Source organism: Aythya marila, assembly GCF_965140915.1.
Source record: "Aythya marila genome assembly, chromosome: 3".
Lineage (NCBI taxonomy): Eukaryota > Metazoa > Chordata > Aves > Anseriformes > Anatidae > Aythya > Aythya marila.
Genome location: NC_139044.1, coordinates 47360832 through 47381062, shown reverse-complemented (window position 1 = coordinate 47381062; position 20231 = coordinate 47360832). Strand labels below are relative to the sequence as shown.

General features: G+C 34.6%; 1 protein-coding gene and 1 long non-coding RNA gene across 2 annotated transcripts in view; one reads left to right on the top strand and one right to left on the bottom strand.

The window, feature by feature from the left end:
• The window catches only part of PACRG (parkin coregulated), a 214182-nt gene that overhangs the window by 111175 nt on the left and 82776 nt on the right, over nucleotides 1–20231 (top strand). Inside the window, exon 5 of the mRNA XM_082756484.1 lies at nucleotides 8720–8869. Within this exon, the coding sequence (XP_082612610.1) occupies nucleotides 8720–8869 (150 nt within the window). The remainder of the gene's footprint in view (nucleotides 1–8719; nucleotides 8870–20231) is intronic.
• Nucleotides 8899–20231, bottom strand: part of LOC309876335 — a 48092-nt gene continuing 36759 nt past the window's right edge. Inside the window, exons 3-4 of the long non-coding RNA XR_014317158.1 lie at nucleotides 19970–20198; nucleotides 8899–10131 (exon numbers count right to left, since the gene is read on the bottom strand). This is a non-coding gene — a long non-coding RNA (uncharacterized lncRNA). The remainder of the gene's footprint in view (nucleotides 10132–19969; nucleotides 20199–20231) is intronic.

Below are 20231 nucleotides of genomic sequence, written 5' to 3'. Positions count from 1 at the left end.
TTTTATTTCATTGTACTCCACTTATTTTTTGTTAAAAAAAAAAAAAAAAAACAAAACTTTTGTATTGGCTTTAATAAGTGAAGAGTCTAAATATTATCAATGACAAAGGCTTCTTCCTAACTAAATGCATATTAATATTTTAAAAAGACACCACCACCTAAGGAATCTGAAAGTGTGTACCTCTAAGAGTGTTTTAAATTTACTATGCCCATGTAATATAGCAGTGTAGTCAGAGCTGTATATTTTTGTGACTCAGCTGCATCCACAATAAGCTCAGCTATGTTTTACACATATTACTGTTACCAAAGTGTCCCTCTGGGTGAGTTATATCTGATTAACCAGTCTTCTTTTAGACCACTACCATATTTCTACTGTGGAAGAGTGAATCAATTGATTGTTAGGCATCGTAATATATATGATGGAGAGGAAAGGGATAAAAGAAAGACAGAAAAATAACTCTGCAAATGGAATGCTTTTAAAAGCATTATTTTCTCCTGCGTGTGCGTCAAAGGGATATATTAGTAAAGGGCTGCTCTCCAAAACATTCTAAATTAAATATTAGAATTCTTTTTTATATTTTAGTGATTTATGGAGAAATCTGCCCTCCTGCCTAAGACACTTGTTTTTGCTAAAACTTCAGACTTTTTGAAAACTGTATCTTAAAAATTAAAATAAAATTATTTAATCAATCTGGGGTTTACTATAAGCTAATTGTTTCTACAGATTTTCTTCTAATTAAGCAAAGAGGCAATGACTAACAAAAGAGAGATAATTGAAATTAACAGATAAAACTTATTTTCTAAAAAACACACAAAATACGATTGGCATGAATGCTATTTAGTTGAAACACAATTGCTTATTTTTATTTGTCACATGGAAAGACTTTTTTTTTAACTCACAGTAAGAAAAAAAATCAGAAATACTGATTTCTCAAAAAGAAAAATATTCGAATAATAAAATAAAAATAATAATAAAACATATTTTGGTTTCTCAAAATAAAAATTGAAAATATACTTTACTTTGATTTTACTTTGCAGTGGCAAAGCATGATACAATAGTTTACAAATACAGTCATTGTATGACATAAAAATAGGAAAAACAAATTACCTGTAATGTCAGGCCTGTAAGGAAACCAACTGAAAAATAAAAAATGCAAAATTAGAAAATGTAAATAGGTCAAGATGTTAAAACTTTTAATTCTCTTTCACAAATAGCACTCACAAATCTATTGCATGAGTTATTTAAACAAGAACAGAGTCCCCTAATTTGAGGTATTCTGCAAATACCAAAAAGATGTAGAGGTATTCTAAAAGTTCTGATGCATAACACGCAGTATCTTCTCCCTTGCCAAGAAGATCCGTACTGTGCTTTTCGTAGGAAGGAGACAAAGAAGGAGGCTAATTTTGCCCCACGTCAAAAACTGCATCTCTGGCAGAAGGCAAAATAAAACACAGGTACATATCTCTGGAGTGGCAAGCAGAACTGCCTGTAAGACTTGTTTTGTTTCCTTATTTTTAGGGCACAGAAAGTGGCCCCCACTAAGTCTTTCAATAATGCATTGATTTATCTTAAAACTGACTTGTGGCGTAAACTATAGACAGCCAAGAATAGCCAGAAAAAAAGGGTGTGGGGGTGAGAGAAAAAAAAAGAACACTATTTGCTTACCAATTAAATAATCCAGTTCTATATTCTGTACAGTCATAAGGAGAATGTAAAATTATTTTTGACCCCTTTTTTTGGAGACAAATTTCTTTTAATATTACATCTGCCATGACAGATGCCAGATCAGAAAGGCCATAATTCCTTTCGTTTGCTATCATTAGGTTTCTGGATCTCTGAGGTTCCTGACTGCAGAATTCACCAGGTTTGACATGAGACACACAGGCAAAAACACACACTGAAGTTGCTACCCCTTGTACCAGTCTTGTATTTCTGTGAACAGCATAAGGGACATCCAAAACAGTGTGTGGAAGCACCTGGTTTCCTTTCAGAGGTACCCATTTCTCTTCATCAGCAGCAAGCATTTACTTTTTCTTTGTTGGCACATAGTTGTAAGAGCTTCCAACCCCTTCACATAAAGTGACCAATTGTTCCACCTCCCACTCCAGTTCCTTGCAATAGACTATTGCTAATGTAATTGTTTTTCAGAGTGAAGTTACTTTTCAACTTGGATGATTTTAGTGTTCTAGTTTATAGTTGCACTATCAAAAATGAAGGAACAGTAGACAATAACACAGAAGTTGGAATAAATAAGTAGAGATGATTGGTTAGTAGGAACATCGATAAATTTTTGCCAATGAAGAAAATCATGTGAAATTAGACAATTAGGAATCTTGGATCACCAATTGTCAGAATCTTTTCTCTTCTGTGCTGTGAATCCTAACAAAGTCTGTGTTTAAGCCTAGAAGCCAATAAAGCTCACGTCTTTGCACATGAAATGTTACTTAGAAGTATTGTTTCTATGGAAGTATTGTTCCTACACAGTGCAGACCAGCATTTCTGATTTAGTCCAAAAAGAGCAATCTCTGTCCTAAAGAACATGGAAGCTTTTCTTTCTGAGTTTTTTTCCATGTTTCTCTCCTGTAGTCTCTGTCATTCACTACAAGTGATTGTAATTAGGTTTATGTTATATTCTGAAAGTCAAAACTGGTCACCTCAGGTGATTTCAAATCACACAAACTGGATTCCTTGTTACTCGTCTTTACTACTGTCTTTGAGGAGAAACTCTGTTTCTCATTCAGTAGAAATAAATGTCATCAATGTTTGGAAAGTGAACTTTGCAATTAGCTTCTTTCACTTTTTAAGTTAGAGTTAGTTCTCTCCTGGAACATCATATTTATTAAGACTGAATTTCACCTGCCATTTTATCACCTGGACATTCAGTACTATAAGTCCTTCTGCAGCCCTTTGACATCTGGAATAACTTCATTATCATCAGAAAGCTTTGTCACTCATTAGTGACCATCTCTTCCAAATCACCTGTGATGTAGCTGGAAGGTGCAAACTTCAGCACAGATTCATCCTCTGTGGCCATTTATTGTTACCCTCATTTCCTATCTCTAGGATATTTATATGATTTATATGAAAAATATGGCAAAATTCCTCAATGACAGGCCTTATCAAATATTTTTTGAATGTCTCAGAAAACTGTATTGTTTGGCTTTTCTTGTCTACATTCTTATTCAAGGATCTACAATATAGTTAGAACACTTTCTGTTGATTTCTGCAGTACAGATGCCAATATTACTGGTCTTCTGTTCTACAGATCTTTCCCAAAATCCTTTTTAAAAATTGTATCACATTTCACTGATAACAAAGCTGGTTTCATTGAGAGGGTACTCAGTGCAGTTTTGTATCCTGAGACAGCACAGGGGGTGGAATACATCAAGGGATAGAGGGGAACACTGTAAACTGGCATTACCACTGAGAAGCTTTATGAGTCTCTACTCTTACTGTATTCTTTATGCTTTTTAATTTAACAGAGCCTGCAAATGTTAGTAGAATTAAAGTTTTGCAGTTGCTGATCAGTTACAAGCACAACTAAAGCTGTAAAAAACCACTGAGTTGTGTTCTACTAGATCGTATTTCTTACAAATATCAATGATTCAGTTCTGGATCTTGGCCTTTTGTGTGCCTTAGGCTTTACTTTTACGGACAAAGTCTTTGATAGCAGAATTAGCCTAAGGTTTTCATGCTTTGCCCCATATTCCTCCTTCCCATCACCTCGCTGCAACACACTAATACTTCTGTTTTACTGGAAGAAATGTCTGTACAGCAATATTTTAAATTGGATCAGTATCTTACCTGACTTCAAAAAAGAGCACAAGATTGTTATTCTGGTTTTCACTGACTTGATTGAGACACTTTGTAACAGCCTTAGTTACTATTCTGTAAAATCAGCATAATAAATCATTTCAGGGTATTATGCATTTTGAGTGTTTTGGACAAAATTCTCTTAAATAGAAGCTTTAATCAATTGCATTTTGTGAACAATTCATATTAGTCATTCTGTAAACCTGATTCTGTGAAATTAAGTAAAGAAACCTTGACCAATAAGATTAAGCAGGCCACAACAATAGAAGCCCCTTTACTCAGTGCTTGTACCTCTGCAGGAGTCCTGCTCTATGTATCTTGTTCTGCTTCAAGTAAAGAATTTTCTAAAACAGGTGCCTCATTTGCCAACTGGGGGAAATATATGAATGCAAACTAAATTGGTTTTAATCTTTGGTTTTAAGACCTACGTAGAGAATGGAAACTGTTAGTGCATTTCTAAACATAGATTCATGGTTGTTTTTGGAAAAAGGGTTGAAAATAATTAAAGGTCTGTTCCAATTAAACAGAATTAAATTAACAGTATAACTTTAAATGGAACTACCACAATTTAATTTTTAATTTTTAGGAAGTGATGGAAGTTTGAAGGATTCTGATTTGATTAAGTACAGTCTAAGCTTTCTATGTTCTGTCTGAAGAAGAATGTTCTGATCTGACCTCTTCAGTGAAAATACATTGTCTTATGGAAAAGATCCACTGTATATTGGGAGAAATGCGTGTTTCCTGGCTTATAAAATGTATCAATCCCAAAGATGACAACTGTGGCTTCTATTGGAGGCAACATTGAGACCAAGATAGGATACTCCAAACTGCCAAAGAAAAGTAAAAAATAAAATAAGAAATATCTACTTATATAGCTTCTAGGTCTTTTTCTTTAAGATGTTAGAAGTATTACTCAAGAAAAAGACTTAAATTTTTAGAAAGTCTATTCTATTGCTGCGTATATGAACTGCTTCTATCTAAATGCATAAACAAGCAAGTAGCATATAAGAGGTCTTAACTCTTTAGCAAAAGAAAAAAATTAATTTGCATAGATTGCCAATGAAATTTAAAGAAAAAAAAAAATCACTGAAGCTATCAATGAATTGGTATTATATATATTGGCTCATTGCTAGCAAGCTTTAGTTAACAGCACTGTGAAAAACCTCCCTCCCCAAAATGTGTGGTTTCAAATATACTTCCAAATTTTATAATTACCTATTACTGTTGCTTTGAATGGTAGAAGCACGGAGTTGACTCAGATACTGAGCTTTTACACCATTTTAGACCAGCTTTTACATTTTTTAAATTTAACTTATTAACATTTATAAATTATCTTTTAATTAAGAAAAAGATATGGAAAACTTCAGTGAATATCTGGAAAAAATGTAGCAGTACAAATTTATTGAGTACACACTTCATTATATTCTTGCATTAACCGATTACTCAATCTGGAGGTTCTGCTGGAAAAGCGTATAGCTTCATCACAAGTAAAATTGTCAAGCTGACATACCATTAAATAAGAAAACATTGTAATTACCAAGTAGAAGAATCAGTTTATTGTTTTGTTTGTTGTTTCAAAGTTGCTGCTTTCAAGAATTCTATAATTCACAAAATATGGGCTGTATGACCAGAAAGGAAATATATACCACTGACAGAGGGAAATCCTCTAAAAACCCTTTAAGGAATGGAAAAGTATCTTTAACTGAGAAACAAACAGGTTGTTTGCTTTGCTGTAATTGTCAAGATCCATGTCTTGCAGCAGACTTCTAGTTCAAAAGGTGATACCCTAGTGTGGTTCCAGACTGGAATGCCTTGGATGTTATGCATGTTTTCTTCTGTAGGGATAGGTGGCTGTCCCAGACTAAGAGTTTTAAAATGTCCTGCTGTATTCTTCAGTAGGGAATGCACTTTCATACATTTTTGGTAACCTCTAGATATCACTGACATTATTCAAAATGTTGAAATGTACTTATTTCTTCTACAGGATTAAAACGTTCATCCTTTTATTCATGAGGGAGAATGGTCTGCAGTGATGGTAGTACACAGAAAATAATTACCAGATTTTTAAATATAAGCATATGTTTGAAATTGATGTATCCTTGGGGCAGGGACTGTCTCTAATTAAATGTTTATACAGTGTCTAATATAATGAAGCCAGGAGCTGGTTGACTGTTATGTATGCCATGGTCCAAATATTTGATAATAACAGTTCTGCAGTCAATTTGATCTTACTTTTGATCATTATAAGTGTTTTCCTAACACATACTGCAGATTTATGCAATTTGAAGGGCTTCAGGCTAAATTCTGCAGTCTGTTTGATTCTACCATATCCATCACTTTGGCACTCAAAATCTTGATCCAAATTCTGCTTTTTTATTGTTTTTTGTCACAGGAGGGATGGGATAACACTGTACTGAGGGAGGTGGGACAAGTATCAAACTGATTTTCTAGAATACAGATGAAAGAAGTGCCAGTATTGCTATTTAAAGTACCAGTAAGCACCCCTATAGCACAACTCTAATTTAGGGAAGAATAGGTTATGTGAAAATGTTCTTTTGGATTCAGTATGTGTTTGGTTTGCTGTAATCATCGGGACTCCTTTTCAGCCATGAGACGCTTTCATACTCTTGACTTTATTAAGGAATTGATTTTTACCAGGATAATCCTGGCTTCTACTCAAAGCACAACTGTCTTCACACAAGACAGAACTCTGAAAACAGGAAACTAATAACCTTTGGGAGCCACCATCTGCAGATAAAGGTTTTAAAGATAACACTCTTCCTGGGAGTGGTTGGACAACCATTTCCACTTAGATGGCACCTCCTGCCTGCCTAAAAATAAGAGCCCTCATCCCCTAGGTTAGCTTCTACAGACAGGAAGAGCGATTCATGGAATTAGGTACAGTTGATTTGTTGGTTAAGAATTAAGAATTTCAGATTTCTGTAATTGTTAGATTTTATGTCTCTTGAGTTTTACAATTATTATTGTACTGAAAAGTATAAGTATTAATGATAATTTTCTTATTAGTTCAGTTAGTTACTATTTCTGGGTATGACAGTTAAGTCATGAATTAACATATGCTGTAACCCCAGAGTTTCCTTTTCCAGTCACTCCTTTAAGAAAATGAAAAATGCCTGTTCTTCTGTGAGGGAATATTTATTTGTCTGGGAGTTGGATCTAATCTTTAGAATGTATCTGGGTGTCCCTCTTTGCTAAAACAACCTTAAAACACATGCCCATCAAAGCAAAATTTGGAATAGCCTACCTTTGCTGGGACTCAGTGTAAATATATTGATGGACTTTCTGTCCACACATTGGTATGCTCAGAAACAACATGAAATTATATGTAGCCTGTTGACTGCAGTAGGGACTGGCAAATAAGAAATTATGGAACTTGGTGTATATTTTCATTTAACAGCAATTCTTTAACTTGGAAATGCCTATGATGCCCTACAGTACTGTTAGACCTTGGGCTCCCTAACTCAGTCTAACAGTGATTTTATTATGTTCTTCAGAAGCACACGAAGAGGCATGAAGAGAGGTTACTTACTAGCTGATTTTCAAAGGTTGTTTCTACACATTCACACGGCCAGTCTGCTTTGCCCTTGCTTCGGAGCTCTAGCTTATAACACTTAGCAGGCATAAGATAAAGAGCAGAAGGGGGTGAGACATGTCTTTTCTTAAAGAGATGGGAAAACTGACATTACACTTGCATGAGAATACTACCTGATTCTGTATGGAACAGTATTCCAGTGCACTGCTAATATTTAGTGCCAGAAGTACTGAATCCCATTACTTGAATGTGAACAGGCAGTTCTTGAAAAAGTTAATAGTAAGTAAATCCTCTTACAATTTCAGTGTATTCTTTACTATATTTGTTTCCCAGTTGCTTATACTTTTTTTACATTGATTCACATGTTTATATACTTCTGTGGCTATAAACATGTAGTATTGAATGAGATTATCTTTCACAATTTTTTTTCCCCACTACAATTATACAAACATCTATATAAGTGGGCAGAACACTGAAAAATTAGACCAATATAATAGCACATCAAATTTGACAACTATTTCCAGCTGCATAGTTTCAGAGGAGGTTTTATAACTAGAGGGATTTGGGAAAATAAAAAGTGTATATGTATATTACTCAAGGAGAACTCATTTTTAATTACAAAAGAGAGGGCGAAGTACTTGCTTTTAGTAAACTCATAAGTGAAGAGAAACAAAAAGTATTTATGAAATGTCTTAGTGTCTTAAGATTAAAAGACTGACACTGAAAGCTAAGAGAAAAATCTAAGTGGGCAAGACAAAATCTTTTCTTTTTTTTTTCTTTTTTTTTTTTTTCAAATGTTTGTCTTTAAAAAAGCCTACAAGGTTTTTTTTGTGTGTTTTCTTCCTGTAAACATTTGCTTCATTGTACTGATTCTCAGAATAGTAGGAATTGTTAGTTGAATGAATAAAACGATCATGAAATAAATGGGTACAAACATACAAACAGGCTAATTGTTGTAGTAGAATGTATCTGTTGTCAACCTTTGCAGGTTGTCTTGCAGTTGTACAGTTTCATTGGCCCCAAATGGTACTTATTGAACATTTATTTTTTATTTGTTTGGACCACGCCAGTATTACACAGGCAGCATAAGGGAATAATGGGCTGCATTCTTTGGGTTACTGAAGAGTCAGCACAAATTGTGGGAACAAATAACAATCAGACAAGGCAGTGTTTTATAACATCAGGACTGCAATCCATCTTTGGGATCTTTCAAAGCTGGGCTAATAAAGGCCTACTTACAATCCCCAGCAGAGTATGGTTTAATTAAATTTGTCCATTAAAGTACTCCTCCCCCTCCCTCTATATTTTAAAAATTAATTCTGCTTTCTGCCTGTTGTTCTTCCTACATCACAGATGCACTGAGCCTTCGTAATCGACAGGTCCTCTGCGTCACGCTGAAAGTCCTCCAGCACCTGGTGGTGTCAGCTGACATGGTGGGAGAGGCCTTGGTGCCCTATTATCGGCAAATCCTCCCAGTCCTAAACATCTTTAAGAATATGAATGGTGAGTTATCCTTACAGACACTGTGTCTTTCAACCCTTAAGGTAAAAAAGGGCTCGAGGCAGGGTTAATTAACAATGTAGTTAAGATTTATTACAGTGTATAAACTCAAATCCATTTGGAGCTCTAAATAATGTACCCCCCTTTACTATTCCCTAAGGATGCACTGAAATTAACAATTTCATTTATTACTCCTTGCACGTACAGTTTATTTAACACAGTACAGAAGCACTGAAGCACTTCTGTAATCTTCAATAATTAAATTGTAAAGTTTTGTAAAAGTCTTTTGAATACATTAATAAATTACAAAGGTTTTTTGCTCCCTCCAACATTTTAGTTTGGTTCAGTCATTTTGTTCAGTTCTGTCTTCACAAGAAATTCACCACCCCCAGCAGGCTTAGGAAAGAATAAAAGTAACAATCAAACTAATTAATCTGAGGGTCAAGAGAACTCCTTTTTGTGGAAAACTTTCAGGTCACATGATGTCTAGCAAAGTAGTGAAGTCTGAAGTTATTGATCACTTAGCAGGTTTTACTATAGAGAAATTTGGAAGTACTTTGTATCTACAGTTGAGTATGCTATATTCTTTGTAGTGCAAATCTCTCTTGCCTGTCTCACTCTTATAACTATGGTACTGAGAGCACTGTGAGTACCATATATTTTGAATGCATTTACACCATAGTCACCAGGTAAAATCAACATGCTGCATCTTGCTTTCTCCAAGCTACTCTTTAAAATATTTTTCTGTAGTAAATCTATCTGTATTATCTGTTCAATTATCTACCAAGTTATTGACTTTAAAATATATGTTGTTCACATGCAGCCCAATAGGTCAAAAGAGCTTAATTCCTCACAGTCTTGCAAAAGCAGTAATGACAGGTTTTTCATGAAATTCATGGCATTTTAATAGTTATCTACAGGACTGCTTACTGTTTGTGCTGCTACTGAATGTACTATCTTTCACTCACTCTTTTAATACCTTGGATTGAAAAATGCCTGTCCAAAGACTGACTTGCAGAATCAAATAAGATTTAGGTTTTAGTTCCCTTTAAATACATAAATGTCTGTGACTGTTGTAGTTAGTGAGAAACTTGCAATAATGTGTGGAATTCCATAAATGCAATGTGGTTCAGATGACAACTGTGGCTTTCAAGAACTGATGGGATGAAAGGTTATGAATAAAATCTGAGGCTGAGCTTAAGCAGTTTCAGTAGGACTCCTTGTGAATTAGAAGATTCGTCCATTACAGATCCAATTTCAATATCCTGCACAAAACAAGACCATAAAAAGGACTGTCATTGATTAATGAATACACAGTACATACTTTTTCCAAATTTCAGCCTGAAGTAGCCCATAAATACAGCTAGACTTTTTTTTTGAGTGATTTTAGATTAATAATACGGGGATCTCATGTGTGCTAGGTACATAGTTAACAAAAGTATTTATATATGTTCAAAACATGTCCTGAGTTTTGATTGTATTGTGATCAAAATAAAACATATTTTGAGCACTTTTGCATGATAAGTAGAGAGGCATTTGCTGTTATCTAAAGCATCTATTCTTATGGTCTTCTTATACTGGCCCTTAGCAGATTTGCAGAAAATATGCAAATCCCAGTAAGTTTAAACATGTTCTGAATGGTACCTCAGAAATTTTATTCACATTAAATGCCTTTGATGTGTCGGAATCATGATTCACTCCACAATATTAGACAGGCTTACAAATAAAAAGTGGGGGAAAAAAAATAAACTCCAAGAGCTTGTATTGGTAAAATCTTAAATTTTGGAGATCAGAAACAAGCATTTAATAAAACAAATACAAAATGTAGTCTTAACTTCAACTTGACAGATGTTTATCTCTTGTGTTGTTCTTCAGCCAACTAAACTGGTGAATCAGTTCAGAGTTCCAAGTGTTACCTGAGCTTAGAATATAACGATAGTTTGAGAAGCTGTCAGTCCTGTCCCAGTTTACTCTAAGTAATTCTTTCCAACTTCCCATCTGTTTCCCAACATGAGGCTACAGTTTCACAGTCAGCAACAGTATTGCTTAGTTGCCATTGCCTTCTAAGGGCATTCTGTGATAAAAAAAGGAAGTAGCCTTGATGACTCTCCCTCTAGGCAGCCAGTTGGTGTAGCTGACTGTGATTCCCACTGCAGATTTTTACTGGATTAGCCAGGGATGCTATGAACTATGTAAATCCTCTTTTCTGGTTTTGAAGCCTTTGGTGCTTAAAGATTAGATCTCTTTGCTCCTATACAGCCTACTGGCCAACTGCTTCTTAAATGTTCCTTTTTGCAGAGTTATTAATAAACTCTTGTAAATTATATACAAAATGTTTATTATTCTCATAAACACAGAATTTTTCATATATTACTTCACTTTTTTCTTGTACTTTTGACATTTCCACTTTTTTCTTTTCCCATCTGCTGCCTCAAAATCATTCTGCCATTATATTATACACATAGTCCCTTTTGCAAATTAGCAAGTTCTGATATCGATGTCTTTTCATATCTTACTATGTCCCCCAGACATGCTTGTCTCTAAAAATGAGTGTCTTCATAATGATTATGTTGTCTTGATAACTGTATAATTCCGGCAAAAACAGTAGAGGACTATTGACTTTTTGGAACAGGAGATAATCTAGGTATTTCATTAAATTTTTTAGCATCCATACTAGAAATATTTATTACAATATTTTTAGTCAACACTGCACAGTATCTATTGATTTCTTCTTTATAATGCCTTTTAGCAAAGTGCATTTCTCTTGTAATTTCATAATCAAAGAATATTTTTTTCTGAATTTTCTGCAATTTCTGTGATAACATACAGTGTAAATGGAATTGCTGTTGATCAACAAATTGAAGTATGACAAATACATTTTATTAAAGTTTTTGGGGCTACAGATAAGAGATTGCCAGGCCTGTGTTCTAAATGTGTTCTAAGTGAAAGAGTGTATTCATTGGATATGGACAAATTCTGCCATTTTCCATCCAGTCTTACTTCTTGTGTACGGGTGAATTTACTATTAAGAATTTTTTGTAAATTGAAAAACAAAACAAAACAAAAACCAAAACAAGTATTGAGTTGAAATGAATTGAATTGTAATTAATGAAAACATCTAAAACATGTTTACCCTTCTGAGTCATAAGATACAGGTAAAAATAAATCAGTGTGACCTAAATTACAAATGCCAGGGGAAAGATCAAAGTCTTTGAAGGTAGGTACCTTATCTTTTTGAAAGCCAGGGGAGAAATCTCAGTGATATTCAGAAGAGTCTGTGTAATGAGCAAGGGGCTTTTTGGTGCACAAAACATGTTTGGTATGTCTGAATTTGTGCCCTCGCTGGAGCTTAAACCCCTGACTCACATGGGACATTCCACTTGAGTTCTCAAATGCTCTGTGGCAGAACAATAAGACCTAAAAGAGAGAAGTTCTGCCAGTGGTGGTGGTGCATTTGTCTTGCTGGTGTCTATTTGTGGAGGAAGTGAGAGCACCATCACCAACTGGCCATAGCATACTCTGAAAAAGCAGTGAAACTTTCTGTTAAAACTTTGTTCTCTGAAAGAGCAGGAGAGCAAGCAGAAGGGACGTGTCTTCATCCCAGTGATTAGGGAATAATCCTGAGACACAGAAGCTATTTGTCTAATCTCTGCAGACTGAGAAGAGACTAGCACCTTCTGAGCAAGCTCTCCAACATATAGACTATTGTGCATATATACTACTAATATGTAATGTGAGAAACAAAAGAGTCATGGTAATGCCTGGTGGGTCTATTATGAACCCTGTAATGCCACTTAAGCTTTCATTTAAATTTATAAGTTAAATGTACTGTTATGAAACTCATTTTAATACTGCAAAGAGGGAAAGAAAAATATTTATAGAATCAAATGAAAATATGCCTTCTTTTTACTTCAAAAATATTTTCTTTTGGGTGTCTTATTTTCTAAGCCACTTTTTATAAGGCTGTGAGGTGTTTGAGGTGAATACAATTTAAGAACAAATAGAATAAGTTTGTTCTTTTGTGACAGCAGGCAGAAAAAGTAAAAAAAAAAAAAAAAAAAAAAAAAAGGAACAAAAAAGTAGTCTTCAGTGCCTGAAGTATGCTGTTAGGTTATGTTCAGAATATTTTCTGAAACAGAAACCTATTTATTAAAAATATTAGACAGTCATAAACAGCAAAGTTCTCATTTAATTTACCTGACTGGTGAATCAAAATTTCATTGATTTAGTTTAACAACTATTTTACGCTGTCAAATCTAAGTGATCTTAACAGCTGTACTACATCAGTTCATGTGCACAGATATATTTCTATGTCATCAGTTTATATTATTCACTAGTGATCAAGAGCAGCTTTTATGAAAATTGCAGCTAGAATAATGTAGAATGATGAAAACAAAATATTGTTATTATTTAAATGCCTCAGATAGAGAAGTATGGGGTGGCACTGCACTGAAGGTATCTCTCCAGAATGATAATTTCTTCTATGACTTGTTTCAGTCACCATAAGACAAACAGCGGTAACCGGGCAGACTGAAGACCAAGTTTCTTTTGTCTGCAGTAAAAACGTTCTGCACTATCAGTAATTTAAAGCTAATATAAGCTTCTGTCAGTCTTTACCTATCTAGCCAGTACTTTAAAATAAAATTTGAGAGATATGGCTGAGAATACCCAATGTAGCTGAATTGCAGCATTCAATGAAGTGTTAAGCCACAAAACAGAATTATGCTGCTTGCAACACCTGAACTTCACTTAGGAAAGAACATTGTCTTGTCTGAGAGGTACTTCACATAATTTGGAGAACTCTTTTTTCAAAATACAGTAGTACTTCACAGACTCTACAGGAAGAAGCAGAAGTATTTAATTGCAGAAGGAAGAAACTGTTCCTACAGGTACCAGTGTCCCCTATATTGGAGCTGGAGTGTTTCAGAAGTGCTTGTGTATTCCAGAGGCAGTGATGCTCCTCAGAGTGGTTCGTGGTTATTACTGAGAAGCAGCAATTATATTTTAATGTGATTGAATATGCTCTAAAGAAAATCTCTTGCCCAGAACATTTCAACTGTTTGCTCCCTCCTCTGGGAACTCCACAAGTGCTTTCACAAAGAATGTCAATCTTGTTCTAAAATACTTTATAGTTTACCAACTACATAATCACGTTTCAGATTCAAAAGGAGGAATAAATAAATAAATAAATAAGTGGTTAAAGCATCATCTTTTCCAAAGCAATATTTGAGGTTCTCTTCATTTGTTTTCTGAACTTTGAGCTTTCAGATTATTCTCAGGCAACTCAAGATTTCTGAAATTTAAAAGCAAAGATTCAGAAATGGCTTCAAGGGTATACACTTTAAAGGAAGACCAGCATGGCAACATAGATCTGAATGAAGAAATTATTTTTGCTATATTTGTAGTTTTTCAAAATACACTTTCAGCACAAGAGGATTCAGAATGTTTTCATCAACATTTACTGAAAAATATTGTGGTGTTCTCCAAAATGGAGTCTCTTGTGCCAGCCCTTTATTAAGCAGATAAAGACGAATTGATTGCACTCAAAAAATTAATACCATTCTGGTAAGAAGCAAAATGTATTTTTGTCATTACTGTCATTAAGTGTAATTAATAATATTATTTTAACAGGCTTTCTATGAATTACAGATCTAATAATATTTATTTAACAAATGCCCTTGAATGTTTTTAAGAACCTAGAAACATTTTTCTTCTATGAGATCAGCTGATGGTCTTTTAAAAGTTATTTTTTCAAAAATGCATTTTTTTTTGGTCAATAACCTTGTCTTGGAAGTGAAATTCTCCCAAAACAATATTTAATAGAGTAATTAAATATGGAATAACAGAGAATTAATATTCAACTGTTAACAGCTGTTGTCTCATATATTTTCTTGCACACTGTCCAATCCCTACTTGTCTCAGTCACCAGTCCTGCATACTGAGTGACAGGAAAACCACTGGAATTCTGAAGTGCTGAATAGAAGTTACCAAGGCCCACCTGTATTAGTCCCTTTGATGCTTTAATATCGTCCAATAGAGAGCAAGTGATTTTTAGCTGATGATACAATGAACTTTTCATGTATAATCAAAACCCTGTCAGGTACATTATAACACATTTAGAGAATTATAAGACTTAGATCATAATTACTGGGTAATTTCTAATTACTATCTAATTTCTTAGCTGAAAATACTGCATCAGTCTGTGTAAAATAAAACTGACTCAGCAGTGATTAAATTGGTGTTATTAACATTTAGCACTTACTTTTAATGTTTTAATAGCTAATTAATTCAGCATCTTGAATTCTTGATAAAAGAAAAATTAAAAGCTCCCCATGTTGAAGGATATACATATCATCCATTTTTTACTTTTTCCTTTAACCAGTTTTAATTTTTTTAGTATGTTGACCCAAGGAAAGGAAGGCTGTCTATTGGGTGAATAGACAGAGGTGAGAGTTAGGACTTCTGAATTCACAGGAAATTTGTGGGCAAGTCAAATAATGAAAAGGTCAAATTCTTCCCATGCCTTAGTGTATACATCTGCAAAATGGATATAACCTCAAAGGGCTTGTAGGCCTCAATCAACATTTTCTTTTCAGAACTTTTACAAAGTTCCAGGCGTGTGACTACATATGTCAGTGAAATACCATTTTCACAAAATTAGGAGTTAATGTAATGCTTTGCTTTAACACTTTTGTGTGATTTCTGTTCCTGTGGGAAATAATTACCTTTGGAAGTCTAGAGGAAGATTTAGACGTTCAGAACCAGATTTATATAGCATTTCAATGGCATCTGTAAGTCTGCCTTTTCTGCATGAAAATGCCCGTCTTAATCAGGCCAGGTTGGATGGGGCTTTGAGAAGCCTGATCTAGTGATTAAGGTGTCCTGGCCCATGGCAGGGACATTGAAACTAGATGAACTTTACAGTCCCTTCCAACCCAAGCCATTCTATGATTCTAAGATAGCGTGTAAGTACCTGATCTCAAAATGAGACAGGGAGGTGTTTAAATTGCCAGAGAATACCATCTCATTGGCATGCTTTGAGCAAAGTTAATGCATACCTGTGATATTAAGCTCTATCTAAAACACAGGAAGAACTATCATTTTCAGGTATTTTGATTGTAGATTTATTGCTGGGGGAGAGACAGGGAGAGGGTTGTTGTTTTGTTATCTTTTTTTTCCAACAATAAAAAGCATGTACAGATGTGTGAGCAGAACTGGAACTCTACTGCTCAGTTCTCTACTGCTCTTTGCGTAAAGTCTAGGCACATACTTGCTTCATCTACAGTTTCTTCTTTGGGGATGATTTCTGGATCCTTTGATGAACCCAAGCAAGCTACAGCATGAAGGATGTTGCAGATTAGCATCTAGGGCAGGGGAAATTTAGGCTGGACGTCAGGAGGGGGTTCTTCACAGAGAGGGTGGTTGCACACTGGAACAGGCTCCCCAGGGAAGTGGTCACTGCACCGAGCCTGTCTGAATTTAAGAAAAGATTGGACTGTGAACTTAGGCACATAGTCTGAACTTTTGGGTAGACCTGTGCGGTGTCAAGAGTTGGACTTGATGATCCTTAAGGGTCCCTTCCAACTCAGGATATTCTATGATTCTATGATTCTATGATCTATTCATGTAAAAGACTATTTCCCACAGATCAGCTAGTTCAGCCCGTGTCCACGTGGCAGGATTACAGCTCTATAGGTTCTCAGCTGTCCCAGGTAGATCAGAAGTGCACCTGTCATTCTGCAATTCTGATTAAAGCCCATAATCTTTGGAGGAGTAGAATTTCAGACCTGTGTCTGCGCTTCTTATTTTCAATCAATTTGCTGTAAACAGCTCCCTCAAGGACTTCTTCGTCACCCTTCTGAGACTTCTGATTTGGTTTGCAAAGGGTAGAGACACCTGTATTTGTTGTCTAGATATTAAGGCTTTCTTTGGATCTGCCCCTTACAAGGAAGCTAGAGTACCTCTAGCTACCGCTACCCCTCCAGTTAGGATTTATTTCTTCCTTCTTGGTAATTTATTTCTACATTTTTCACATAGTTAGATTACATATAGTGAGACTGAGAGATGATCTCTTCAATCGGACTGGCACTACACTTTCATAGTACATGTTAGTTCTGAGAAAATATTTTTCTGCATAATTCTTCTCTTTTCATGTATGTTTGTAAACAAATGTGCTTAAGTTTGAGGGGACATATGGTTTCAATTTGTCACATTCATTAAGGTAATATTTCTTATTTTAAATATACATCTGAAATATGTGATCATTTAACAATTCTAAGTGGATTTTGTTTATTTATTGCAGATATTTTTAATTTGTGTGCTCAATTAGGGTTTCTTTTCTGAGAAGAATATTTCTGTGGAAGTCAGTTTGAAGTTGCCAAAATCACAGAAATTGGCTCTGTACCTGGCTTTATGTTTTTATATCATATCTAGAAGCAGGTAATAGAGGAGCTTTGGAGGGAGAGGGAACTCCCTGTCTGGATGAGAGTTTTCCTTGTGGCATCTTTCTCTTCCCCTCAAGGAAAACAGATTAAAGCCCCATGTAATGGTATGATACAAGTAGGTGCTTAAATATTGCACTGTGATTAAACTACCGCAATACTCAGGTGATTAAAGTGCTTCAGGTCCTTCAGTTATTATTCTATTATATCATTTCATCTCATTTCAAGACATTGCTTTTTTCTTAGATTTTGAACACTCTAGGCAACAAAGCTGATTTTCTGAGGCCTATAACTGTGAACTATTGATTCTTTTTTTCTATATTGCACATCCATCATTCTCCTTTTTAGGCACACCAACAGAAACTTGTATTCTTGTTATAATATCCTCTGGCTGTCCAACATGCTGATGCAATTAGCACATGACAATCTCAGTTTCTTTTGCAGGACTGTTCTAGCTGAGTAGTAGCTTTTTGATTTTTCCAATTTGAGAATTAGATGAACTACATTAGACATTTATGATCAGAGTATTTGAATGCTGGTGTCTGCATCTCATCCAGAAATTCATGCTTCAACTAGAAGTTATGTTTAGGAAACAATGCTGTTTTTATGTTAGGATTTAGCATTTTTATACCAAACTATGTTCCCTATTATCTTCTCTTTGAAAGTGAAAATAAGCACTCAGGAAAAGGTAAGAAATGCCAAAGTTAACATTCAACTTCATTTCTTCTTGCTTGACTTTATGTATTTCCATACAGCTTCTAAACAACTGTTTACTTACTGTTTATAACTTAACACAAATATTTTGTACAATTCTTCACAACCTAGGATAAATGTGGAAAACCCCAATTTCTTTTTACTGCAAAGTGGTTTTCATTGTTGTGCTGATGCTATACATTTTACTGACAGTTTTGGTATTCATTTTCTCTCTGCAGTATATATCTAAATATCTTTTTACTATTTAACAACCTTTCTTTACTACAATTTGTTGGACAGTGGCTTATGAAATTTTTAGGCCACATTGTATTTGGTATTTATCAGAACATATTCACAAAGGGCCACCTGAAAATCATTTGGAATAAATTTAAAATTTATTCTCCCCACAAAAGATAAATAAGTTCAAGCCAAGTAGGGGGATTTAACGGGAAAGTGGCCACACCGAGGACATGATCTTCTCCTTATTAGAAAAGATATGAAAGTTTCTTTAATAATTGAATAATGCTTATCTATCTGCTCCACCCTATGAAGCTAAAGTCTGGTAAGGAGGAATCTTACCAAAACTTCTGAAGTTATCAAATACACAGTTTTTTTTACAAGAAGTGTAGACTTCCTATTTCTCAAATAGAACACAGCAAGCTTTCTGGTCTTGGGCTGAAAACCAAACAAAATAAATTGTCAGTTGGCACCAGAAGAGATTTGTCTGCAGTTTCTGCTGCAGTTCAAGTTTAATTTTGATGCCTCCTGCTCTTATTCTCCACTATTACTACATTATATTCTCCACTGTACTCCTCATCCAGGACTGATACTTGGTCACTACTTAGTGAATGGGTTCCTCATGAATGGCATAAACAAAATTAAATGTGTTTGAATAAGCTACACTATAACATAAATGAGCCACTGTACTGAATTTCCATATCGTTTTCCTTTTACACAGGTGAAACTTCAAATAACAAAACATTTGCCAATAATTTTTCACTGAAAATATATTTTTTTTTGTGGGAAACTTCGGCAGAATTTTGGTGTCAAAACCTCCATGATAAAAATATTTTACAATTCTATTTAAAAGTATTAGTTGTCAATACAACTAATGCATGAGGATTCTTACTAGATTGATGTTTCTCAGTCTTTTTAAGGTGTTGGAAAGAAATCTTACTTGAAAGAAATCCAAGAGTCATTTAACCTTTTTGAAGAAGTCCGCAACTCATCTTACGTGTGTTTGTCTCAGCAACTTTCCATCAACTGCATTTAGGCTAGTGTTTGAAATCTTATGTAGGTCTTTAATTTCTTCCTATTTTGTATGTTAATTAGGTTGCATGTATAAAAATCTGTGCATTATATATATATATGTATTTATCATTTAATTATACATAAATATAGGTAATTATAGAAGATCAGTGGTCTTTGCATCACAGGATGAGAGAATTAGTAGAGCTTTCTGTCCTGGATACTTACTACCTAGATCAAATTAGAAATTTCTATGCCATCTGACTATCGTGGCAACGTTTGTTATAAGAAATAATACCAGTAACTGAGGAATGGTTTATCCAGTTTGTTACTTTAACATATGACCAAAGTTAATGTTTGAGTTTTAGCTTTGAAGCTAACATCTTTTTATTTATTCATTTAATTTACATCCAAGTTCATGCAAAATGTATCAGGCCTGTTTTAAGGATTAATGAGGTTTTTATATTTTATTGTCTCACTTTATGGTTATGTAATGTATATTTTTCCCTTTGTATTACAGACTTCAACCAATTTGAATGGTGAATGACCAAGTGTCCTTACAAACAATAAATTCTTTTCTGCACATTGGTTATACCACAGGGCAGTATAACAGAGTCTTAAACTACATGTTTAATAGAGCTAAACTTCCAATTGAGGGAAGTTTTATGCAAGAAAGTGGTAGAAATCTGTTTTGAAACTGAGAAAAAAAAATGTACTCAACCTTTTCATTGTAGAGACTGTTCCTGAAAAGTAGTTGAGATTTCTGTAGTTTCAACGGGGGATGGGTTTTCGCCTACTGTTGTGCTTGTTTTGTGACTTGTCCCTTTGCTGTCAATTTAGCACTCAGAAATTTCCATCTCCTCTTGTCATTTTCTTGCAAGGTGTCCTTCCATATCTGTTCAGATTTGATACAGGTAATTTTCAGCCTTGTTTTCTTTTGTGAGTGAGCACTAGAGTAATGAAAAGAACCAAGTTATATGCAA